Source organism: Perca flavescens, chromosome 8, assembly GCF_004354835.1.
Source record: "Perca flavescens isolate YP-PL-M2 chromosome 8, PFLA_1.0, whole genome shotgun sequence".
In the NCBI taxonomy this organism is placed as follows: domain Eukaryota; kingdom Metazoa; phylum Chordata; class Actinopteri; order Perciformes; family Percidae; genus Perca; species Perca flavescens.
The window spans coordinates 37925221-37951863 of NC_041338.1; the positions used below are offsets into that span (position 1 = coordinate 37925221).

Consider the following 26643-nt stretch of genomic DNA (forward strand, 5'->3'; position numbering starts at 1 on the left):
GGGCGGGTTTTGGCGTGGTCATAGAGAGATTCGTGATTTCACGGGGTTGGTTGTGGGGGTGGTGGGGGGAGTTGGGGGTGAGGGGGGGTTGCGCCCCTTCTTATGCGGGCGAGAAACCCCGTGCAGAGTCCAAAGCAGCACCTGTTTCTCTGCGAGTTAAGGCTTTGAGGAGCGCCCTTATTTCGCTGAAACGCTCGGCTTCTCCGGGCCCAAAAAAGGTGAACTACCTGCTGTATGGGTCGCCAGGGTAACCGTTGGAGACGCCCGCCCCCCCCCCCCCGCCGCCACCACCGCCGCCGCCGCGTGGGCTCCGAGAGGAAGAGGAGGAGGCCGAGGAAGAGGACGACAGCAGCATGGAGGAAGAGGAGGGGCGTGGGGGAGAAGACGAGTCTTCGTCGTCGTCCGTTCGCACGCCATCGAACACGTCGTCCATGTCCACGGCGAGCGAGAGCCCCGGCGGCGCCCGCGGGCCCCACATGGCGAGCTGCTCGGCCGGGTTGGACGTCTGCGGGATGAGGAGGGGCGCCGAGGAAGAGGAGGAGGAGGAGGTGGAGGAGGAGGAGGAGGGGTCTGCCGGCGGCGAACGGGACGCCCCGGCGGCGGTCTGCGAGCCGCGGTGGATGCGGTGGCTCACAATGATGTTGTTGCCGAAGCCGCCCATCGACGCCATCGTGGTGCTCTGCTCCCGCTGGACCACGGCCGTCATGCCGCCCTCGGCAATCAGACGCCGGATACGAGCCAGAGCATCCTCCCCCGAGGCCGACTCCCCCGCTGACTCTCCTGCACCAACGACAGCCAATCACAGTTAATCGCTGGATCACATACACACACATAGTCTCACATAGACACACTCATACAAACAGATATACATACACACACACACACACACACACACACACACACACACACACACACACACACACACAGACTCACATAGAGACACACACACAGTCTCACATAGAGACATAGAGACACACACACAGTCTCACATAGAGACATAGAGACACACACACACACACACACACACAGACTCACATAGAGACACACACACACACACACAGTCTCACATAGAGACATAGAGACACACACACACACACACAGACTCACATAGAGACACACACACACAGTCTCACACACACACACACACACACACACACACACACAGACTCACATAGAGACACACACACACAGTCTCACATAGAGACACACACACACAGTCTCACACAGACACACAGACACAGACACAGACACACACACACACAGACAGACTCACATAGAGACACACACACACAGTCTCACATAGAGACACACACACACACAGACTCCCATAGAAACACACACAGCCTCACACAGACAGACTCACATAGAGACACACACACAGAGTCTCACATAGAGACACAGACACACACACACACACACACCTAATATTGGAATAAACACCGCCAGCCTACGCAATCTTGATGTGTCTGTTTTATTACGGTTTATAAATTATTATACAGAACAGGTTTAATGCATTGGAGTAACACATGATCTCATTAAACAGTTGTTTTAGAAAAGTTGGAAAGGACAGTCTCTCTCTCTCTCTCTCTCTCTCTCTCTCTCTCTCTCTCTCTCTCTCTCTCTCTATGTGCCTGATCGCGTGTCTTGCTGTAGACCAGCTAAGAAGTCAAGACAGCCCAAATCCCCACAAACCTGGGTGTTTTATTTTGAAATGTGTTTTATTTTGTAAAGTATCCAGCTGCTCTGTGGCCTTCCTGTGTGCGATCGCCTGCCTGGCTCGACACAAGAAACTGAGGCGACGAGGAAACGAAATGAATAAGATCAAATCAAGACGCACTCTCTCCAAAACACACGGGTGGCACACGAGCCAAAACACAACTTGTTTCAGCTACATGCGCACATCTAAGAGTAGTTTTACATTTTCAGACGCAGCAAAGTATCAAAGAGAAGTGTTGTAGCCAGGGTTCAAAATTAGCACCATCTACCAGCCAAATGCTGGTGAAATATGCAAGTGGCTGGTAGATTTGCTTCACTCACCAGCCAAAAAAAACCCCAATGGTAATCTATTGAGTGGCTGGTAATATCTGAACATTCACTAGCCATTTTGGCTGGTAGACAAAAAAGTTAATTTTGAAGCCTGGTTGTAGCCCCTCAGTGTGGCTGAGCAGTACCCGTGCCAGCTGTGGATGTGTTGGGCTCCGCTGAAGCTTCGCCCTGGCTGCTGGCCTGGGGGGATGCCGCCGGCTGCCCCGGAGCCGATCCACTCGTAGACGCAGTCTCAGGAGGGACATCTGGGGAGAGGAAACAAGAGTAAGGCCTCCTGCACACTGGCTGCGTGGCGTTTCTGTTGTGCGGCGGCTGCGTGGCGTTTTCTATGTCTTTGCACACCAGAAAGGTGTCTGACGCTGCTGCTGTGAACCTCGTCTGGACACACGGATGTTTCCCATAAACATGAATATATTCTGATCTGATTACAGCAGAGACAACGTCGGCAGTATTGACGGCAGAATAGGCTCCAGAATATTTCCTTCTGGATTGCAGTATTAGAAAAAACTATATATTAAAATTATATTCATATACAGTACAGGCCAAATGTTTGGACACACCTTCTCATTCAAAGTGTTTCTTTATCTTCATGACTATTTACATTGTAGATTCTCACTGAAGGCATCAAAACTATGAATGAACACATATGGAATTATGTACTTAACAAAAAAGTGTGAAATAACTGAAAACATGTCTTATATTTTAGATTCTTCAAAGTAGCCACCCTTTGCTTTTTTTTATTAATAAGGGAAATAATTCCACTAATGAACCCTGACAAAGCACACCTGTGAAGGTAAAACCATTTCAGGTGACTACCTCATGAAGCTCATTGAGAGAACACCAAGGGTTTGCAGAGTTATCAAAAAAAGCAAAGGGTGGCTACTCTGAAGAATCTAAAATATAAGACATGTTTTCAGTTATTTCACACTTTTTTGTTAAGTACATAATTCCATATGTGTTCATTCATAGTTTTGATGCCTTCAGTGAGAATCTACAATGTAAATAGTCATGAAAATAAAAAGGAAACGCATTGAATGAGAAGGTGTTTCCAAACTTTTGGCCTGTACTGTATCTGCACTTATATGAAAACCTCGAGATTTTCAAACATCAACATGTCATTTATTAATGTGCATTCGTGTCTAAACGACATATAAACATCTTTTCCTATTCTATGTTGCCTGGAAACGCGTTTTCTGAGATGTGCGCGTCACGCAGGCAGTGTGCAAGCTGTGACCTGTTACCATGGGAACCCAAATAAACACAGACACGCCACGCAGCAGACACGCTCACGCCACGCAGCCAGTGTGCAGGAGCCCTTGGCGTAAATCAAGTCTGAAGATATCAGGGGATACTTTCAACTAAGGGTGGGGAAAGAAATCGATCCATTTACGTATCGGATTTATTTTGAGACTATGAAGTCGATCATTTTCCCAAGAGTTGATATTATATTATACCAGTGATTCTCCTAAATATGTTTCTACGGTAACGCTGCACGGTAACGAAAGCAGAAAAAGCAGAATATCCATGTTATGTTCTTCTTTAAAGTAAATCAACATCAGGCTGACAGATGTTCATTCTTCTTAGAAAAACAGACACACACACACAGTCACACACACACAAACACAGTCACACACACACACACACACACACACACACACACACACACACACACACACACACACACACAGTCACACACACACGTGTTTTTAGTGTTAAATGTTAATTTTTAGAAATGTCTTGTGATATGTTGTCTCTAGAAGTCTTTTTTATTAAAGTACGAGTTATCTATCGAATCCCAATACTTCAATTTATCGGGAGAAAGAATCTAATCGAGCCAAAAGCACATCGTCCCGGCTCCGATATCTACACTGTGTTGTTTATATGATTTGAATTTTCTGTGCCCAAACCTCTATGGCTTTATAAGACACCAAAATGTCAGTTGCATTGTTCAAACATTTCAGAAGATTAGGTTAATTTACAGCTCTTAAAAAAGAGAATTCTGCAGCTAACAGGGCGAGCTACCTACCGGCAGGATTGAGACAGGGTAGGTGACTTTAAACAATTTCTGAGTTGAAAACACATCTTGTTGTCACGTAAGGGCCCGGTTCATGTTGCACAGACATATTCATGCATTTTATGTCTGTTAAGAGACACAAAGGCACCCTAAAACCTGCCCTGACAACTGCCGTTTTAGCTGAGTGGAAGCTCGTAGACCTAGCTGCAGCGACTCCATGTTGACTGCACCGATTCAGGTCGGGGTTTTTTTCCAATCAAAAGTACACGTATAGTACATTTATAGCTATCAAGACTAAAACGTAAAAAATTGCCGGAATTCTCCTTTAAACAAAGTCTTATAGTCAAATAAAATCCGCTACAAAAAAGGTTGCTTTCTTTGAGCATAATTACTTTTTTCTTAATCAATGAGTAGTATTCTTTTGTGGTTGTTGTGATTTCTAACTTTCTATCCTTTTTTTAAAATTTCTTTTACATACTTTAAAAAGTGTTTCACAGGAAAGAAATCCAACGTACACACGAGCCCATTTCTAATCACGTGAACGGTGCCTTTAAAGAGTCCGTTTAGCGGAGACATTATAACGTTTCAGTACTTGGGGCCAGCTGCGCAGCGCTGGGCTCCGGCAGCTCCCTCTCCGTTTGGGTCTCGGCGTTCTGCAGCTGGATGATTGGCGTCTGGGTTCCCTGTGATGTCACCGAGGGGGCGGGATGTCGGGGCTGAAGACCAATCGCGTTCATCAGACCCATGTCTCTGTCCAGTCTCCAGCCAGATCGATTTGGACTAAAAGATGAATCACAGAACCATAATTTCATTAGTTAGTGCAGCACCAACAACTAATATTGGTCCTCGTTAACCTGAACTTTGCCCCGTCTCCTTGTGTAATAATGCTTATTGGTTTAACCTCAACCCTGTGATCACACTATCAAGTTACATACATCATTTCAGGACGTGCATGCTGCAGGGATGCCACAAAACATAGATTTTACACTTTTCAAAATTGTTCTCCCAAGTGTTGGCAATCAGGGGAAACAAAAATAACCTCTGTAATTAACAAATATATAAAACCATTTAGGCTTTTTTGCCAGAAAAGTCCATGCGTTGTGGAGGAAGGTCTGGCAAAGCAAGACAACCCACGCTGTAACAAGGACCATGCTTTTCCCTCCACTGTACCGAACTCATACCGAACCATGATGACGAATCGTTTTATGAGTTTTGATTTTTAATTCAAGTCAAATTCAATACACTATTCTATACACCAATAACTGCCAAGCAACCTCCTCACACAACACTTATTTTAAGCGCCCATATTATGCTCATTTTCAGGTTCATAATTGTATTTTAAGGTTGTACCAGATATTTTAGGTTGTAGCCATATTTGTGCCTTTGGTAACATGTATATCACAGGTGTCCAACTCAAGGCCCGCGGGCCAAACCAGGCCCCTCGCAGATTTTGATCCGGCCCGCATATCAATTTAGGTTCATAATACATTTTGGCCAGTCTAGTATTTGTAGCTTTTTCAATGTTAAGTCACTTTTTCTGAAGTTTTTGTCACTTTTGCAGACTCTTTTGGTGCTTTCTTTCCCCTGAAGTTTGTCACTTTTTCCAACAAATTTTGGGGCCTTTTCTGGCTTTTTTTTTTTTTTTTTTTTTCAATGTTTTTTTTTCAACGAAATATTGTAACAGCGGCCATGTTGTGTCTATTTTAGGGTCCTCGCCACCACCAGACCAATCAGCGTTGCTAATTGAACATGCAGCTGGACTTGAAACACCTTCCTGTAACCAACGGCGCTGTCGTTACGGTGACCAGCGTAGCGCGCAAGCGTAGGGTTCGGTTCGCTGGGAAAAAAATGCTAAGGTTCGGCAGAAACCCAACCCCGCCAAAAAGCCCAATATTCAGCCCAATCAGAATCCTGGATTTGGTGCATTCCTAGTTTCAAGTGATTTGGGGATGCTTCTATAAGTAATTTTGGGGTACAATTTGGTTTTGAAGAATTCTACAACGAGCAATAGCGGAGGCCAACCAATCAGCCCGTTACCAACAGGCACATTTTCAACGTGCTCTGTACTAGTAATCTTTAAATGCACCATGGGAGGAGGAGACAGAAGTTAAGATGATGTGAAAACAACAGAGAAAGCTGCAGGTCTGACATCTGAACAGAAAATCTCTCTTTAAACTCTTGTTATGAACTAAATAAAACTTTTTGACAACATCATCTAAAAGTCATAGCACGTGTCAGAAAATGGGTTCATTTTCACACTAAAATGGACTTCTGCTGAAGATACATTTTAAGGTTTTAAAATGTTAAACAATCGAATCAGGCTCAAATGTTGAAATGCGGAGAACAGGATGTCAACAAACACTTTGTTGTGTGACAGAATTATATGATCTGTAACTGTGGAAACTAAAAATCTGATAATAATTAGGGCTGGGTAGCGCCAGTGATTTCCTCAGTCGACTCCAGATTTGATTATATTTCTGATTGGATATGAATGAGGTCAGGGAAATGTCACTTCCAATCCTAGTTTATCTCGGATATATAAGAGATTCTCAGAGAACAAGCGCTGTAAATGAAACAAGCAAAAAGCATGTTTACATTAAGAACTGAGCCCCAAAGTCTCCATTCATGGGGAAAAGACCGATATGAAAACATCCATTTTTGGATTTTGTTAATCTGTATCAGATCACTCAGACAAAGTTTTAACTGAGAATCCTCCTCTTATATTACAGTGGGGCTCATAAGTTTATGAACCCAAGCTAAAGTTGACTAAAAAGATGAATAAAAAAAAAAAAAATGTATTGGAAAAAAATGAGGAAAAAGCCAACCTTTAAAAAAGGACACAAATTTTCTTTGTGAATGAATAATGTTTTGTAAATAAATACATTTTCTTCCTTAAAATACAGGGAGCATAAGTCAGTCCACTCCTATGTTAAATTCCCATAGAGGCAGGCAGATGTTTATTTTTAAAGGCCAGTTATTTCATGGATCCAGGATACTATGCATCCTGATAAAGTTCCCTTGGCCTTTGGAATTAAAATAGCCCCCCCCCCACATCACCACATACCCTTCATCGTACCCCCACATCATCACATACCCTTCACCATACCCCCACATCATCACATACCCTTCACCATACCCCCCATCATCACATACCCTTCACCATACCCCCATCATCACATACCCTTCACCATACCCCCACATCACCACATACCCTTCACCATACCCCCACATCACCACATACCCTTCACCATACCCCCACATCATCACATACCCTTCACCATACCCCCACATCACCACATACCCTTCACCATACCCCCACATCACCACATACCCTTCACCATACCCCCACATCACCACATACCCTTCACCATACCCCCACATCACCACATACCCTTCACCATACCCCCACATCATCACATACCCTTCCCCATACCTAGGAGGTTGGCATGGGGTACTTTCCATAAGATCATCTCTCAATGCAAATCAAACCAGCTATTAGGCTAACTGAAAGTACCCCCTCTATGGGAATCTAACATAGGGGTGGACTGACTTATGCTCCCTGTATTTTAAGGAAGAACATTTATTTATTTACGATACATTATTCATTCACTAAGAAAATTGGTGCCATTAAAAGTTGGATTTTTCCTAATTTTTTTTAATTAAGGCTTTAAAATCAATTTCCAAAAGATGTTTTATTCCTCTTTTTAGTCAACTTTAGCATGGGTTCGTACACTTATGAGCACCACGGTAAGTTGTGTAAGAGAAAAACATGTTTTCAGGGAAAAAAAAGTCAGAATATTCGCCTTCTTTCCTGAAAATTTCGTGCAGACGAAAAACGTTGAATATTTGAAAATCAATTATCCGAACTCAGCCCTAATAATAATAAGATTATTGTTTAGAGTTGTCCCGTTCTCACCCCGGTCTGTCAGAACCTCGAGTGCGGCTGGTTCCACTGTTGTTAACGGAGAACAACGGCTCGCTGCTCGACTCGGCTGGACTCTCACCGTCGCTTCGGTAGAACCTACACACACACACACACACACACACACACACACACACACACACACACACACACACACACACACACACACACACACACACACACACACACACACACACACACACACACACACACACACACACACACACACACACACACACACACACGTTAATTGACTTCCTTTCAGGAAACCTAAAAGCAGAGGCGGGACGTCTTCGTGGAATCTGTCCGACTGCGACCTCGTTAGCGGCACTAATTGATCCTCTCCAGTTAACGGGCTTCCTGTTCACATCGAGAGCATCAGGATAATCACGTCGTTACGCTCTCGGTGTGGAGGAGTAGGAAGGGAAACCCAAACAACCTGGAGGACATCTGTGTCCATTCTTGGTCAGCCGCACCACTTTTTCTTTCACTTAGTGTGCAAGACCATCCAGGAGAGGATGCACAAAGTGACTCAATCTAATTAGGTTATTAATAACTCTGCTAAACAGAGAAACAAAGGACAACACGGCCCATGTTTATCAAGCATTAGAGTTTAGATTCTCTTCCTGAGCCCGAGCCCGACCGATATTTCCCGCCACTATCCTCGGGCCGGGCCGTGCCCTTGATCAAGCATTTGTGTTTTTTTTCATCATTACTTTATTAGCCTAATTGGGTGGGGAGGAAGCTATGTCTCTCCAGCTTCTCCTGTAGCTCTAGGTCGAGTGGCCAGTGTGTCAGCATGCAGACCGTGGAGGAGGACAGTATTAATTAGGTGATGGAGACCAGAAAGTCTCCTATATGGTTCCAGGGCTTTGGTTATGTTGCTGCAGCCCACGTATTAAAACATTGTCGAGTATAAAATCAGGCTCGGGCTCATAATTGCAGTTAATGTGTCGGGCCGGGCCGGGCTCAGACACACCGTGCACCGGCTCGGGTAGGGCTTGAGGTTTTGAGCCCGATCTAAGCTCTATCAAGCATCTGTAAGAAGGAAATTACTCCTCAAGTTTGTGTGTTTGTGATTACGTCACACGGCAATAAGTTATTCCGAACTGTCGATTTTGTTTCGAGTACTTTGAGACAGAGCGTGAATCTTACGCGGTGATAAAGTAACGTAATTCTTTTCTGAAACAAAGTGGATTTTACCACGAATAAAGACACCAACCAATCACGTTGCGTTGTCTGCTTAGGAGGATCAAAATAGGACAATAGGATAACACGGAGTCTGAACCACAGACTGTATAAACTGTATTACTCCTTCCAACTTTGACCAAGGCAGCGTTTACCAGTTTTACATAAAAGTCAGAGATGATACACCCTCTCGTCGCATTGGTGTGAACTGGCAGCTTTGGGAACGCTGCAGACCGGAGCATTATTAAGCATGTATTAAGATGTGTGTTGGCTGTCAGACTCACACAGGCCGGCAGATGACCAGGTCTCCCTTGTTGGTTCCGTACGCCAGACCCATCCCCGGATCCGGCAGCCAGCGAGCAGAGTTAATGCTGACGTGGCGCCGCTGGTCTGGAGCCATCGGGTAAACCACGTTAAACACCATCTGAAACACACCGGCAGATTAGCAACACACACACACACACACACACACACACACACACAGGCAAATTCCACACAAACCGGCAGATTAGCACACACACACAGAGAGAGACACACGCTCACACACACACACACACACAGGCATATTAGCACACACACAGAAAGAGACACACTCACACAGAGAGAGACACACACACACACACACACACACACACTCACACACACACACACACACACACACACACAGGCATATTAGCACACACACAGAAAGAGACACACGCTCACACACACACACACACACACACACACATACAGGCATATTAGCACACACACAGAAAGAGACACACGCTCACACACACACACACACACACACACACACACACAGGCATATTAGCACACACACAGAAAGAGACACACGCTCACACACACACACACACACAGGCATATTAGCACACACACAGAAAGAGACACCCGCTCACACACAGAGAGAGACACACACACACACAAACACACACACACACAGGCATATTAGCACACACACAGAAAGAGACACACACACACACACACACACACACACACACACACACACACACACACAGGCATATTAGCACACACACAGAAAGAGACACACGCTCACACACACACATGCATATTAGCGCACACACAGAGAGAGAGAGAGGGGAGAGAGAGACACACACACACACACACACACACACACACTAAACAGCATCAGATCTGTATTGTTGAACCCGGTGTGTGATAAACAGTCAGTGCGTCTCACCCTGATGGAGGTCTCTCCTCCGTGGGGCTGCTGCAGGCGGAAGACTTGCGCCACCATGTGGTCGGTGGTGGGATGCAGCAGGATCCTGCGGGAGGCCAGGCCGACCATCACGTAGCAGCCCATTGGAGACAAGCTAACGGAGATAGCATTCGGACCTGCCGGAGGAGAAACATAAACCCTTTCATCACTACAATCTGACTGGGAACACACATTATTGGAATAATTTGTGTGTGTGTGTTTGTGTGTCCCAAAATCACCATCACCAAACTCCATGTAAATAATCAGGACTTTTAGTGTGCATCAGATCTGCATATCTCCACCAGACTTCATGTAAATAATAAGGACTTTTAGCATTTAAAGAGCCAGCATATCTCCACCAGACTATGTAAATAATCAGGACTTTTAGCGTGTATAGAGCCAGCATATCTCCACCAGACTCCATGTAAATAATCAGGACTTTTAGCGTTTATAGAGCCAGCATATCTCCACCAGACTCCATGTAAATAATAAGGACTTTTAGTGTGTATAGAGCCAGCATATATCCACCAGACTCCATGTAAATAATAAGGACTTTTAGTGTGTATAGAGCCAGCATATCTCCACCAGACTATGTAAATAATCAGGACTTTTAGCGTTTATAGAGCCAGCATATTTCCACATGTAAATGGGTGAATTAAGGGTTAGGGTTGTGGTGTACAGTACAGGCCAAAAGTTTGGACACACCTTCTCATTCAATGTGTTTCTTTATTTTCATGACTATTTACATTGTAGATTCTCACTGCAGGCATCAAAACTATGAATGAACACATATGGAATTATGTACTTAACAAAAAAGTGTGAAATAACTGAAAACATGTCTTATATTTTAGATTCTTCAAAGCAGCCACCCTTTGCTTTTTTGATAACTCTGCAAACCCTTGGTGTTCTCTCAATGAGCTTCATGAGGTAGTCACCTGAAATGGTTTTACCTTCACAGGTGTGCTTTGTCAGGGTTCATTAGTGGAATTATTTCCCTTATTAATAAAAAAGCAAAGGGTGGCTACTTTGAATCTAAAATATAAGACATGTTTTCAGTTATTTCACACTTTTTTGTTAAGTACATAATTCCATATGTGTTCATTCATAGTTTTGATGCCTTCAGTGAGAATCTACAATGTAAATAGACATGAAAATAAAAAGGAAACACATTGAATGAGAAGGTGAGTCCAAACTTTTGGCCTGTACTGTATCTCTATGTAAATGGGTAAATTATGGGTTTATTTCAACCAAACCAGAGTAGTGATTGTTGGAACAGTGGAAAGATGAACCGAGATGGCATTTGGTAGTTTTATAATGAAGTGTGTTTTACGATGATAAAAGTCCTGATTATTTACATCGAGTCTGGTGGAAATATGCTGGCTCTATACACGCTAAAAGTCCTGATTATTTACATGGAGTCTGGTGGAGATATACTGGCTCTATACACGCTAAAAGTCCTGATTATTTACATGGAGTCTGGTGGAGTTTGGTGATGGTGATTTCAGGGGTGGTTTCATTTTAAACTTAAAGGATCTTACTCTTTAAAAGGTCTATCTCTGTAGGGATCCATCCCATAATGTTGTCAGACACTTAGAATAATAATCGGAGTCTGTCAGCGGCAACAACAGAACTTTTAGTAGACTCTGACTGCTGCTGAACATTAGTCCTGTAAGTAGGCCTGTCACGGTAAAAAATTTCAGGACGATAAATTGTCCCGGAATTAGGAGGTTGGCATGGGGTACTTTCCATAAGATCATCTCTCAATGCAAATCAAACCAGCTATTAGGCTAACTGAAAGTACCCCCTCTATGGGAATCTAACATAGGGGTGGACTGACTTATGCTCCCTGTATTTTAAGGAAGAACATTTATTTATTTACGATACATTATTTATTCAATAAGAAAATTGGTGCCCTTAAAGGTTGGATTTTTCCTAATTTTTTTAATTAAGGCTTTGACATCAATTTCCAAAAGATGCTTTTCCTATGATTGCGATAAACAATAATATTGTCGTTCTGAGACCATTTTCATCTAATATAATGATAATGGCATAATAATGCAGGTACACCTTTTCAAAGATCAATAAACTTTTATTTCTAAAAGAATATTTAACACTGGAACTGGAAGATATTTTAAATATCCACAATATGTCTTGGATTTCCTTTTTAACATGCACGAGTTTTGGTTTCCGTAGCGGCCAGGCGCTTGTTGTGTTGCAGCCATGGAGCACTAGTGCTAAAAGCCCCGTCAAACTGCAACCCACCACTGAATCAAAAATAAAACTTTCCTCTTATTTGTGAAATAAGCATGTGACCCGTTTCTAGGGCTGTCCTCGACTAAAGATATTCTTAGTCGACTAACACTTATAGGATTTTATCGACTAATCGATTAGTTGATTTAATTGACAGAGCTGTGCGCTTTGAGAGGTGGTTAAGACTAGAAAAGCACAATATAAATGTAGTTAATTAACCATCTGTAAAACTGAGTTTCTGCACAATTAATCCTGCAAAAGCACCACTTTAAATCTTGTGTTTACCATAAATGTGCTCAGAAGTTTCTTGGAAATAAGTAATTAAGCATGAATAAGCATAAAAAATGACTAGTCGACTAAAGAAATCTTAGTCGACTAAGACCAAAACGACCGATTAGTCGACTAATCGACTAAGAGGTGGCAGCCCTACCCGTTTCAACTCCAACACTCAAAGAATCAGAATCAAGAATCGATGAGAACCGGAATAGAAAGGAAGAATCGGGATTTGAATCAGAATCGTTAATATCCAAACGATGCCCAACCCTAGTTAATATCCAAACGATGCCCAACCCTAATTCCCAGTGGTTGTTGGGTGAAAGTGTACCGAATCTCTTGGTGTAGAGCATCTCTCCCAGGTTGTGGGGAGCCAGAGAGTAGATGGCCAGGATGCCCTCGTCTGGAAACCCCCGCTGGCTGCTGGGAATGAAGACGGCCAACAGCTGACCGTCTGCAGAGATGTCACAACTGGCGTCATTGTAGATTTTACAGTTTGGCACCAGGACGTTGACTGAGGCTGGAGAGCAGACACACACACACACACGGATCAGACCGATGTCTCTCTTCAGCATTTTACCAACCTTCTTATTCTCGCTACGCCTCTAGAACAGCAGCTCGCCATCGGAGAAGCCAACAGCAGCGACGTGTAAGGGCCGGGACACACGGGGCCAACAATCGGCCGTCTGGTTGGTGTGTCTCGGCTTCAAAGGAACACGCCGACTTATTGGGACTTTATCTTATTCACTGTAACCCCCAGAGTTAGACTAGTCCATACATACCCTTCTCATCTCTTATTGGGACTTTATCTTATTCACTGTAACCCCCAGAGTTAGACTAGTCCATACATACCCTTCTCATCTCTTATTGGGACTTTATCTTATTCACTGTAACCCCCAGAGTTAGACTAGTCCATACATACCCTTCTCATCTCTTATTGGGACTTTATCTTATTCACTGTAACCCCCAGAGTTAGACTAGTCCATACATACCCTTCTCATCTCTTATTGGGACTTTATCTTATTCACTGTAACCCCCAGAGTTAGACTAGTCCATACATACCCTTCTCATCTCTTATTGGGACTTTATCTTATTCACTGTAACCCCCAGAGTTAGACTAGTCCATACATACCCTTCTCATCTCCGTGCGTGCTGTAACGGCTGTCTGGCCCCCTCCAGCATTAGCTTAGCCTAGCACAGATCCTGCAGGTAACTGGTTCCAACTAGCCTACTGATCACAATTGTGACAAAAGTGACAAAATAACTCCAACATGTTCCTATTTACATGTCGTGATTTATAGAGTCACAGCGTGTACAAAAAACAACGTAACATGAGACACAGCCATCTTCTAACAGTAAACAAACCGGGAACTATATTCTCAGACAGGCTTGCTGAGAGCATATCACTCCGCCCAAGTACTATATTCTTCCACCTGAGAATATAGTTCCTGGTTTGTTTACGGTGAAGATGGCTGTGTCTCATGTTACGTTGTTTTTTGTACACGCTGTGACTCTACAAATCACAACATGTAAATAGGAACATGTTGGAGTTATTTTGTCACTTATTGGGAGCAGTAGGATTACTGGAACCAGTTACCTGCAGGATCTGTGCTAAGCTAAGCTAATGCTGGAGCTGTCAGACAGCCTTACAGCATGCGTGGAGATGAGAAGGGTATGTATGGACTTGTCTAACTCTGGGGGTTACAGTGAATAAGATAAATTCCCAATAAGTCGGCGTGTTCCTTTAAGGAGGAGCTGTCGTACCGTTGCTGATCTCCGGCAGGTCAAACTTGGTGAAGTCCCACCACTGCAGACGGTACGTGGTGTTAGCGATGTTGCTGGCAACCGCAGACTGGCCGTCCCCGATCGATGCCCCTGGAACACAAAAGTAGAACACCGTCAATGGTAAATACAGAGGAGTGTGTGTGTGTGTGTGTGTGTGTGTGTGTGTCTATGTGTGTGTGTGTGTTTGTCTGTGTGTCTCTGTGTGTGTGTGTTTGTCTGTGTGTCTCTGTGTGTGTGTTTGTCTGTGTGTGTCTGTGTATGTGCGTGCATGTCTCCGTGTGTGTGTGTCTCTGTGTGTGTGTGTGTGTGTCTGTGCATGTCTCCGTGTGTGTGTTTCTGTGTCTGTGCGTGTGTCTTTTTGTCTGTCTGTCTGTGCGTGCATCTCTCTGTGTGTGTGTGTGTGTGTGTGTGTGCGTGTGTCTGTGCGAGTGTGTGTGTCTCTGTGTGTGTGTGTTTGTCTGTGTGTCTCTGTGCGTGTGTGTGTTTGTCTGTGTGTCTCTGTATGTGTGTGTCTGTGTGTGTGTGTGTGTGTGTGTGTATGTGCGTGCATGTGTGTGTTTGTGCATGTCTCCGTGTGTGTGTGTGTGTGTTTGTCTGTGTGTGTGTGTGTGTGTGTGTGTGTGTGTGTGTGTGCATGTGTGTGTTTGTGCATGTCTCCGTGTGTGTGTGCATGTCTCCGTGTGTGTGTGTGTGTGTGTGTGTGTCTGTGCGTGTGTGTTTCTGTGTCTGTGCGTCTGTCCTTGCGTGCATGGGTCTGTGAGTCTCTGTGTGAGTGTGTGTCTCTGTGTGTGTGTATGTGCGTGCGTGTGTGTCTCTGTGTGTGTGTATGTGCGTGTGTGTGTGTTTGTGCATGTCTCCGTGTGTCTGTGTGCTTGCGTGCATGGGTCTGTGTGTCTATGTGTGTGTCTCTGTGTGTGTGTGTGTGTGTGTGTGTGTGTGTATGTGTATGTGTGTGTGTATGTATGTATGTATGTGTATGTATGTGTATGTATGTATGTATGTATGTATGTATGTATGTATGTATGTATGTATGTATATATATGTATATATATATATATATATATATATATATATATATATATATATATATATATATATATATATATCTCTGTGTGTGTGTGTCTGTCCCTGTGTGTGTGTTTACCAGCGAGCACTCTGTTGACGGAGGAGTGTGTGGCGAGGCCGGGCTGCCCTCGTTCGTGGAAGATCCCGGCGTAGGGCAGGTACTCCGGGAGGAGGAACCGTCTGGAGGACGACAGGACACAACATTTAAAACCAAACCTGGACTGGAAGCTACGGCTGTGCAATGAATCAAAATTTTAAATCTCGATTACGATACGCGAGTTTGCTTCCTCCTGACGATCACAAAAACAGAGTAATCAAGGAATATTTCCACAATAAGTGTTAAAGGTTAACTTCTACTTTGTTTGAATGAAAGTGAATTGATGAACTGAAAAGTCTGAAGAGAAAAGTCATGTTAGGTGAAGGTGTTTTTTCTGCCTGCCTCTGTGACGTGTAATGTTAGACAGCCAATCACAGGCATTATTAGATCTTGGTCAGGGTTCGACATTAAGGGCGTTTTCACACATGAAAGTCCGAACCAAGGTCCGGACCAAGGTTCATGTTTTTGTTACATTGTCTACATTTGATCCGGTAAGTTGTGGTTTCGCACTGAAGTTTTGCAAGCGCACTAAAGATCTATACGTAACAAACCTACGTCCTGCCGTCATCACATACGTGAGCTACGTCTCCAGATACTTCTAACTGATTGGTTTGTTGAAGGGCTTCCTCGTCCTCTCATATCCTCTCTCTGTGTCGGAGTTTTTCCAACTGACTGCTACTCTCCCCCTACTGCCGCGGCCCTTTTTGTTTTGTTGTGATGTTGAGAAGCAAGACACAGGAACTTTCTTTCTGGAGCATTTATTCAGAGACAAACTGAAACCTACGCTGTACATTTACCACTTAACAAGTAAACTGCTGATGTATTGTCTGCTCTGATGGCCGACAGCTGTCTTCTCTGAACCCATTCACCGTCACTCTCTCTCACTAAGCACCTTAAAGGAGCTTCCCCGGTCTTGTAACACAAGGAGAGTCTGCCAGAGCTTCTTGTATTTGGTCCAAAAGTCCGAACCATCCAAAAAATGCTTTCACACTATAAACGAACCGGACCATGGTTCAGTTTGGTCCAGACCGAGACCCCCTCTTTTTATCGGACCACAATTTGGTCTTTTGATCCGGACCGCGGTCCGGGGGAGGTTTCACACCTGTAATTTTGGTTCGGATCAAACTAAAAAGTCCGAAAGTCCGGACCAAACAAGGTATGTGTGAAAACGCCCTAAGGCTTGTCCGGGACAAGTGGATTTTTTTGTAGGGCAAGTGGAAGAGAAATGTACCTGCCCCAATGGACAAGTTAAAACTCAAAATAAAATGCCATGTTACTTCACGTTATGTGCCACTCATTACGTCTATTTTACCCAGTGTTTCCTCTATGTTGAGTTGACCGTGGTGGCCCCCCACGGCAACATTTCTGCCCCCCACGGTATCAGAAATAGGGCTGCATTATTAGAGTGCATGTCAGAGAATAGTGCAGATACTCGGCAGAAAAAGGTGGGGGTGTTCGGACCTGCCCCTACTGCTAAAAAGAAATCCTAAAGGAAACACTGTTACCGATTTGAAACAAATACATTTTTTCCCCCCCACAATCTGTTGAACCAGCATCCAACTCAGAATGCTTTGATTGGTCAATCAGGAGTCGGTCTAAGTAATAATCACCCGCAGTCTAAACATACATGTTGACCTGCCTCAGAACAACAGTGGTGGAGACTGGAGAGGAGAGTGATGTTTCTTCAGGCTCCGCAGCCCGGCCAAGTGCCAGGGAAAGCATTTAACCTTACAACAACAGCACCATACGAGATGAAAAGGGAAAGAACATTTGTGAACAGCTGGAGCGATGAATTTCGACTGGTTGTGTTATGAAGAAGGAGTAATGTTCTGCGGCGTATGCGGGGGTCAAGTAAGTGACGTCAGGTAGCTAGCGTCGGCAGCTGTGTACCTAGCAAGCATCAGCAGCATTTGTATTGGTTACGTAGTTAAATATCAGCTAATATCCCACTGTGAAGTAGCTACACCTTTTAAAGGATCCCTCGGTAAATCAGCCTCTTTCAAACCAGCTTTCAACGGTTTGTTCAAATTCTGCATCGGCAAAAATAAAAATAATTTTAAAATGATGAATCTTTACCCAGACAAGTGACTTTTGTGCATGGACAAGAGAAACGTAAATGTACTTGTCCAAAGGACAAGTGCCTCAAAAGGTTAATGTCGAGCCCTGTTGGTAGAAGCATGCTGCATGCTGATTGGCTCCCTGACGCTGATAAGATTTACAACTTAGGTACTGAATTAAGAGGCATTTTTCGATACTTTACAGGCAATTCGGTCGGTGCGTAAAAGTACTGAATTTGGTACCCGGCCCTGAATAATCCTGATTTCAATATTGACTAAAATAATCGTGATTATGATTTTTTTCCATAATCAAGCAGCCGTAATGGAAAGGATAACTCATGTCTGTGTTTAACTTCTGCACACATCAAAATGTAAAACTGAAACCACATAAAGCACATGTTCATGTTTCCTAAGGGTAGTTGTAGACAGCGTTCAGAGAGAGGAGAGAGTTGGGAGGGGAGACGGTAGAGGGGACTCACCGTGGGACGAAGCGGCCGAGCGAGGGCGCAGACATCCTGGCGTTACGTGGAGTCCTGTGCCTCGCTCGGTCTCCAGTATCACTGGGAAAGAAAACACAACGGTGAGGATACACAGAAGAACACACTGCTCTCATAAACAGTACAGGTGACAACTCCACAAAACCATTATTTTTTCGTTGTTCTTGAAGCCGACGCAAGTTTCTTTGCTAGTTTAAGATGATGATGATGCTCCCAGATTTTACAACCAACCATAATGGCGGCTCATTCAGAATACAATCTCATATTGTACTAATATAGTTCACCGAAACGTGTTTCTTTTTTCTTTTCTGAAAAGATTTTAAAGCGCCCATATTATGCTCATTTTCAGGTTCATAACTGTATTTTAAGGTTGAACATGGTTTAATTTTCAAAAAACACCATATTTTTGTTGTACTGCACAGCTCTCTCTCACTGCTGCAGCTCCTCTTTTCACCTGATCTCTGTTTTAGCTACAGAGTGAGACCTCTTTTCTTCTTCTGTACCATCTTTGATTGCACTCGCACATGCGCAGTAGCTCAGATGTAGAGCATGGCAGCTAGCTAACTCTAGAGACAGTTAAAAAAGAAAGGCTGTTTCTCCAACTTTGGTCAGTTACAAGGCAGGATCAGCTGGGACACTTCCTCTAAATGAGGGAGCACATGGAAGTAATTCTTTTGGAGATTATGGTAAACTTGTGTGTGTTGTAGCAATGCTTTGCTATTGAGAACGAGGTAGCATGCTAACGTTAGCATTAGCGTTAGCATTAGCGTTAGCATTAGCGTTAGCTAACGCTACGAGCTAACGGTTTTGGTTAGCCAGCTCGTTTCGGATTGTGACGTCACAAGCCGGGGCGATTTTGACCAGCTCACCAGGAGACTGAAGGCAGGACACATTCAGAAACCGGATCTCACTCAGAACACCATGGATGGATTTTTTTAAAAGTGTGTATGTGTGTGGAAGCAACAGAGACACAAAATAACCCCCCAAATTACCAGAAAGTGTTTTTTTCATAATATGGGCACTTTAAGAGAGAAATAGGTTGTGCAGTTGCTGAATCTGTCTTCATTTCAGATTGACAAAGGTCAGTTTAAAAGATTTTCCTCAGATTTTGAGAGGCTGTTCGTCACGCTAACATAAGCGCACTGATACGCTAGTCAAGGGCTAGCACTCCACCAATCAGATTGGTCATTGAGTCCGACTGCCCACCCTCCGACCCAGCAAGTCAGGTCGGCCAAATTGAAGGCCGACGGCTCCTCGGACGGATGACGGCACGGGACACACCGAACAGACTCGAGTCACCGACCTCGCCAGACTGTCAGACAGCCGATTATTGGCTCGGTGTGTCAGTGCCTTAAGCCCAAAGGGTCTTACAAATGTCAACACTGCAATCATTGTACAAATGTATTACAGACCAAAACCTTTGGTGATGTTGTATCCCAAAAAACTATTTACCATTAACCATTTCCTAAACTGTAAAACTGTATTTGTTATATATAGACCTGAATGCCCTGACTGCAAAGTGTTTTATACAGGAACAACAAAGAAAGTCCTGTTTGCAGGACAGATTGGCTAAACATAAATATGCAATCTGCACAGGCAACATGATCTATCCTATGGCGAGGCACTACAGGCAACACCATAATAGTGACCCATCTACTGTACAGGCAACATGAACTATCCTATTATATATTATATATATTTTTACATATATTTATATTATTATATATGGCGAGGCACTACAGGCAACACCATAATAGTGACCCATCTACTGTACAGGCAACATGAACTATCCTATTATATATTATATATATTTATATTATATATGGTGAGGCACATAATAGTGACCCATCTACTGTACAGGCAACATGAACTATCCTATTATATATTATATATATTTTTACATATATTTATATTATTATATATGGCGAGGCACTACAGGCAACACCATAATAGTGACCATCTACTGTACAGGCATGTGGGATTGACCATATACCACTGTCAATCATGAGTGCATGATACTAACAATGCACCTATTCAACTTTTTCAGTCCTGATACCAATGCCTGGGCTTTGTTTATCTGTCGATACCGATCCGATACTGTTGTTGAATTAATAATACACTGTATACTTCCCCCCTTATACATTCCTCCCACCATGTGGAAGAGGATAACGCACCTGTGTCAAACTCCAGGCTCGTGGGCCAAGTCCGGCCCCTCGCACATTCTGATCCGGACCCGCATCTCAATTTAGGTTCACAATAAATTTTGGCCCACCCAGTTGTGTGCCAAACCAAAAACATGGGAAACTGTTTTTTAACTTGCAATTACGTGATACTCAAAGCAGAATTTGGCAACTTTGCCGACTTTAAGACTCAGAAATTCCCCCAGAAGAAGCAGAGAGTTAGCATATTCAGGCTGTGAAAGAGCTTGTTGGAAGTCAGCGGTTAACAAAGTTAACAAAATTGAGCCCCTGCAGTGCGTTTAACGTAGACTCACAAAACTTTGTACACGTATGTAACATGTCAAGATGTACAAAAAACTTAATTGGAGCCATACCCTAAACCCAACAGGAAGTCCGCCATTTTGATTTCAAAGTTCGAAATTAGTGCGATTTTGGCCATTTCCACATGTCGTACTTTAACGAACTCCTCCTAGAGATTTCATCCAATCAACTTCAAACTCGGTCTGTGACAACAGAAAGTTGGTGTAACTCGAGTGTACGTTGTCCGATTACCTCGAAACTTTTCAGGATTCATAAGAGTCCGACCCTGAGGACAAATAAAGGCCGATATTTACTTAAAGTCATAGCGCCCCCTAGTGGCAACAGGAAGTAGGCCTAAAAGTCAAGGTGCTATACTTTAACGAACTCCTCCTAGAGATTTCCTCCGATGGACTTCAAACTTGGTCTGTACCATCCCAACACCTTAACGTTGAAAAGTAATTAAAAGAAAAACTTTTCGTCAGACGGTGTGGGCGTGGCGGCCATTTTGAGTGTTTAGCGATGAACAAAGAAGTTGTTGTAACTTGAGTGTACGTTGTCGTGTCTGCCCGAAATTTCTCACAATTGACAAAGATCCAGGCCTGAGGACACCTACAGGCCAAAATGGACTTTTGGTCATAGCGCCCCCCACTGGCATTAAGAAATCTGCCTTATATGAAAAACATCATCCGATTTGCATGAAACTCAGAATGTGTGGCCACGCCCACTTACTCAGGCCCCGCCCCCTTTCATAACATTTGAACCGTTTAAGGTAGAGTCTTGTGTAAGGTGTCATTGAACTCAGCAGAGACTTCATTCTTCATTGGTGATGGTTTGGCCCGCCCCCTAAGCTTTAGCCACGCCCCATTTCATAACATTTGAACCATTTAAGGTTGACCCTTGTGTGAGGTATAATTGAACTCAGCAGAGTTCCTTTTTAATTGGTGATGTTTGACCCGCCCCCTATGGTTAGGCCACGCCCCCTTTCATAACTTTTGACCCGTTTAAGTTAGAGTCTTATGTGAGTTATAATTGAACTCCGTACAGACTTAATTTTTAATTGGTGATGGTTTGACCCACCCCCTACGCTTTTGCCACGCCCCTTTTCACAGCTAATGAACCGTATGACGTAGAGTCTTGTGTGAGCTATCGTTGAACTCAGCAGGGAGTTCTCTTTTCATTGGTGACGATTTGCGGTGTCTGAGTGCCGCGCGAATGCACGGTCGCAAGGAGCGGCGTCCGCCGGTAACCCCGACGTGCGCAGGGGCGCGAGGGCCCGTCCATCGCTGCTCGCAGCTTTAATTAGCTTTTGCTTTTTTAACAAATCTGTCCATTTTAGTTAGAGCTGGGCAATATATCGATATCGTGATAGGAGACTAGATATCGTCTTAGATTTTGGACATCGTAATATGGTAATATGTGTTTTTCTTTTCCTGGTTTTAAAGACTGCATTACAGTAAAGTGATGTCATTTTCTGAACTTACCAGACTGTTGTAACTGTTCTATTATTCACCTTTACCCACTTAGTCATTATATCCACATTACTGATGATTATATATCAAAAATCTCATTGTGTAAATATTTTGTGAAAGCACCAATAGTCAACACTACACTATCGCTGCGGTATCGATATCGAGGTATTTGGTAAAAAAAATATTTATATTTGATTTTGTCCATATCGCTCAGCCCTAATTTTAGTCTCACTCTGGTTACCTAATGCACATGCATAGTGGGGGGATGGAGGGAGGGAGGCACACTAGAGAGCAGTTTTTATCCGAGAGACGTTGTGATTGGTGGATAGGATATGGAGCAGTATGACACTATGACAGTTGCTCCACTAAGCACCAATTGCCATGTTTAATTTTAAATGAATGGAGCCTACTGGCAGTCTGGCACACGTGGGTGCTCAATATTTTTACAGCCCATAGGCCCAATAGCACCCACGGTATTGGCGCTTATAGGCTGTGAAAATACTGAGCACCCACGTGTGCCAGACTGCCAGTAGGCTAGGTTCATTTCAAATTAAACACAGGTTAGCTTGATTTGCTAAACTCTACGATGGCTGAGGAACTTTTTTCTGACTTTTTTAAGGCTTTATGTCGACCAAACTGTAAGTAAGAAAGCTTTACGATACATGCGATAACACAGTCAAACATATTGGACTTGTAAAAGCATGTCAAACTCTACATGTCTGGCCCTCAGTGAGGTTGAGTTAGACATCGCTAATGTCGGCGATACAAACTGAAACTTACTCCAGCTCTTCAAAGTCCACATCGCTGTTGTCCATGGAGCTGGACGGGTTGCTGGCGGGGCTGTCCGATGAAGACGACACGGCCCGCAGGCGGTTCTGCTGATAGCGGAGCGAGCGCTGGCGAATGCTGTCCCGCCGCGACAGATACTGGATCATCCTCTGGGCGTAGTACGCGGCTGGAGAAAGCCTGGGCAGCACAGAGGACCAGCTCAGGTTCATTATTACAACCACAGCAAAGGAGGTGTGACCGCGGGTACATTCAAGGAAAAGAGGAAAAGACCGTAGCGTTCATGTATACAGGCAGGCGCCATGTTGGGAAAACAGTCACTATCAGTCGAACGACGAATGCCGTGCAACCAGCAACATAGCTCCAGCAAGGCGTTCGTGGTTCGACTGATCGTGGCAAGATGGCGCCTGCCTGTATATGTGAGCGTACGTCTTTATAAACTATGTTTTTAATAAACTGTCTGTACACTTACAAAGTTCTCAATGCTTGTGTTTCCAAGTAGAGACTCACATAATGCTACTGTGGAAGTGTGGTGATATTTTGAGCCTTGTTAGTGGAGTAGAAATAGAGATTTATTTTTACTTTATCCGTGCCCCAACGACTAGCGTTATAAGCTAATTAGCATTCGTTATTCACATTTGATTAGCATGAAAACAAATCCCAGAGAACGGTCGACTCGGTACACATGTGTTATTAACTCCCTAGGTTCACCTTGCGCCGGATTTGTCCTTTAAGCATGTTAGTGTACCTGGCTGGATCAGGATAAATGAAGTGTACCCCTACCAATATAAATGTGAGCGGTACCCAACCCTACCCACTGCACAACCCTGCAGAGAATCACTGAATAGTTTCTGTTGGGTGTGAAAGCCCCGTAACACAAAGAGACACACCTGGTTGAATAAAGCCAAAATAAAGAAATAAAACATGAGTGTACATGGCTGAATCGGGGTAAATGTGTCAGCTTTGGCTTGGCCAAAAACATTGCCCTTGAACACACCGCAAAGACTACAGCCAGCAGCCAACTACCACATAGAGAGGAATATCTCTCCGTGCATGAGAGGAATATCTCTCCGTGCATGAGAGGAATATCTCTCCGTGCATGAGAGGAATCTCTCTCCGTGCATGAGAGGAATCTCTCTCCGTGCATGAGAGGAATCTCTCCCGTGCATGAGAGGAATCTCTCCGTGCATGAGAGGAATCTCTCCGTGCATGAGAGGAATCTCTCTCCGTGCATGAGAGGAATCTCTCTCCGTGCATGAGAGGAATCTCTCCGTGCATGAGAGGAATATCTGCATGAGAGGAATCTCTCCCGTGCATGAGAGGAATCTCTCCCGTGCATGAGAGGAATATCTCTCCGTGCATGAGAGGAATATCTCCGTGCATGAGAGGAATATCTCTCCGTGCATGAGAGGAATATCTCTCCGTGCATGAGAGGAATATCTCTCCGTGCATGAGAGGAATATCTCTCCGTGCATGAGAGGAATATCTCTCCGTGCATGAGAGGAATATCTCTCCGTGCATGAGAGGAATATCTCTCCGTGCATCCGTGCATGAGAGGAATCTCTCTCCGTGCATGAGAGGAATAATTCTCCGTGCATGAGAGGAATAATTCTCCGTGCATGAGAGGAATAATTCTCCGTGCATGAGAGGAATAACTCCCCGTGCATGAGAGGAATAACTCCCCGTGATTGAGAGGAATAACTCCCCGTGCATGAGAGGAATAACTCCCCGTGCATGAGAGGAATAACTCTCCGTGCATGAGAGGAATAACTCCCCGTGCATGAGAGGAATAACTTTTCCAAAACTAATTTGACGACATAAGAAAATAAATAAATAAAGCGCAGCGTGTATATGCTGTGAATTGTGGGACTGCAATCATTCATATATATTACATGTTTGGTGTATGTGTGTCCGTGTGTGTCTGTCTGTGTGAGTGAGTGAGTGAGTGTGTTTCCCAGGTTTTCCTTGACGATCTCAAAGGGACAACCCGGGTTAAATAAAGGCTGAATAAAGACAGTAAAGCATGAGTGTACCTGGCTGGATCAGGGTAGATGGGGTGGTCTCTGGATCCTGACATGTCATAGCGAGACAGCGATAACAGAGACGATTCCAACAGTCGCCTGGATGCAAGAAACAAGTGTAATAGAGAGACAGAAGAGAAGTTACTGAACAACATTGGATAAATGTTAATATTTAACTTACCCTGTGGCTTACAGACAAAGCGTGTCAGCCATAATGGTTGACATGCTGTGAAACAAAGATGTCAAACTTGCCTGAAAACAACAAGACTAACCCAAAGTCAGACGTTCACACGCAAGCCCATTCTGAGCCAGCAGGCTAACGTGCAAGACGTTTTGTTTGACTAATTAAAATTTAAAAAGGTGCCCTGCCACACGTATTTCATGACTTTGTGGTGATGTCTGAAGGTCTACCATGGACTCTGTAACCTTGGTTACCTTGTTTCAAGCCATTCTAGCGCGGTATAGAAAGCCAGCAGGATGACTCCGCTCGATTTCTGCCAGTTCTCATTAATATTCAACAAGCTAAGCTGTTTGAATCTGATTGGCTAACAGCTAGCCAATCAGAGCCTGGCTGTCAGAATCCTTTACCCAGCCCAACTGGGCAAGCTCAGTAATGAGCTCAGGCAGTATGATGTCAGACTGACCAGCTGTTGTGATTGGTCTGATTTCGCTGCTTATTTCCATTCAGTGACTAGAGCTGACAGAGGAGGTAGCAGTTCATTTTCACATTCACCACATAACACAAACACATATGGACCTATTTTAACGGATTTCAAAATATACAAGTAAAAAACGGTTTAGTGTGGCAGGTCACCTTTAAGACTTTTAAACACATTTAAGACCCTGCAAGTTCCCTGCTGTATAGGGTTGGGCATCGAGAACCGATTCCTACTTAGAATCATTTCAAAAATTACAATTCCATCGTTTCTTAATTGGGATCGTTTGGAGGATTTGGTTTCAAATCTGATCATGGGGTTCCAAATTTAAAAATAAATAAAACTTTCCTCTTATTTGTGAAATAAGCATGTGACCCGTTTCAACTCCACCACTCAAAGAATCAGAATCGAGAAATCGATGAGAACCGGAATTGAAAGGAAGAATCGGGATTGGAACCAGAATCGTTAAAATCCAAACTAGAGTTGGGCAATATGAGACTAGATGTCGTCTTAGATTTAGGATATGGTAATATCGTGATATGACATAGGGCCTAGGTGTGTTTTCCTGGTTTTAAAGGCTGCATTACAGTAAAGTGATGTACTTTTATGAACTTACCAGACTGTTGTAACCATTCTATTATTCACCTTTACCCACTTAGTCATTATATCCACATTACTGATGATTATTTATCTAAAATCTAAGTAGGGCTGTCAAAATTGCTCAAAAATGACGTTTGAATATTCCCTCTAAAATAACACAGAATATTCGATCTATTCGAACATCTGGTTGCGCATGCATCCAAGGTGGCGCGCGACAT

The 26643-nt window shown here is 43.8% G+C and overlaps 2 protein-coding genes across 2 annotated transcripts in view; both read right to left on the minus strand.

Moving 5' to 3' along the window:
• Window positions 1–223: 223 nt before the first annotated feature.
• Window positions 224–2450, minus strand: LOC114560132 (activating molecule in BECN1-regulated autophagy protein 1-like). Its single transcript, XM_028585283.1, has 2 exons — window positions 2172–2450; window positions 224–780 (listed from the first exon to the last, which is right to left on the minus strand). Exon 2 carries the CDS (start codon window positions 704–706, stop codon window positions 224–226), a length of 483 nt encoding a protein of 160 aa, XP_028441084.1. The 5' UTR covers window positions 707–780; window positions 2172–2450.
• Window positions 2073–26643, minus strand: part of LOC114560402 (activating molecule in BECN1-regulated autophagy protein 1) — a 43452-nt gene continuing 18881 nt past the window's right edge. Inside the window, exons 9-19 of the mRNA XM_028585750.1 lie at window positions 25182–25268; window positions 23143–23328; window positions 18396–18476; window positions 15842–15942; window positions 14677–14787; window positions 13244–13432; window positions 10372–10526; window positions 9455–9594; window positions 7977–8081; window positions 4653–4840; window positions 2073–2291 (exon numbers count right to left, since the gene is read on the minus strand). Coding sequence (XP_028441551.1) covers window positions 2152–2291; window positions 4653–4840; window positions 7977–8081; window positions 9455–9594; window positions 10372–10526; window positions 13244–13432; window positions 14677–14787; window positions 15842–15942; window positions 18396–18476; window positions 23143–23328; window positions 25182–25268 — 1483 coding nt within the window. The 3' untranslated portion in view covers window positions 2073–2151. The remainder of the gene's footprint in view (window positions 2292–4652; window positions 4841–7976; window positions 8082–9454; window positions 9595–10371; window positions 10527–13243; window positions 13433–14676; window positions 14788–15841; window positions 15943–18395; window positions 18477–23142; window positions 23329–25181; window positions 25269–26643) is intronic.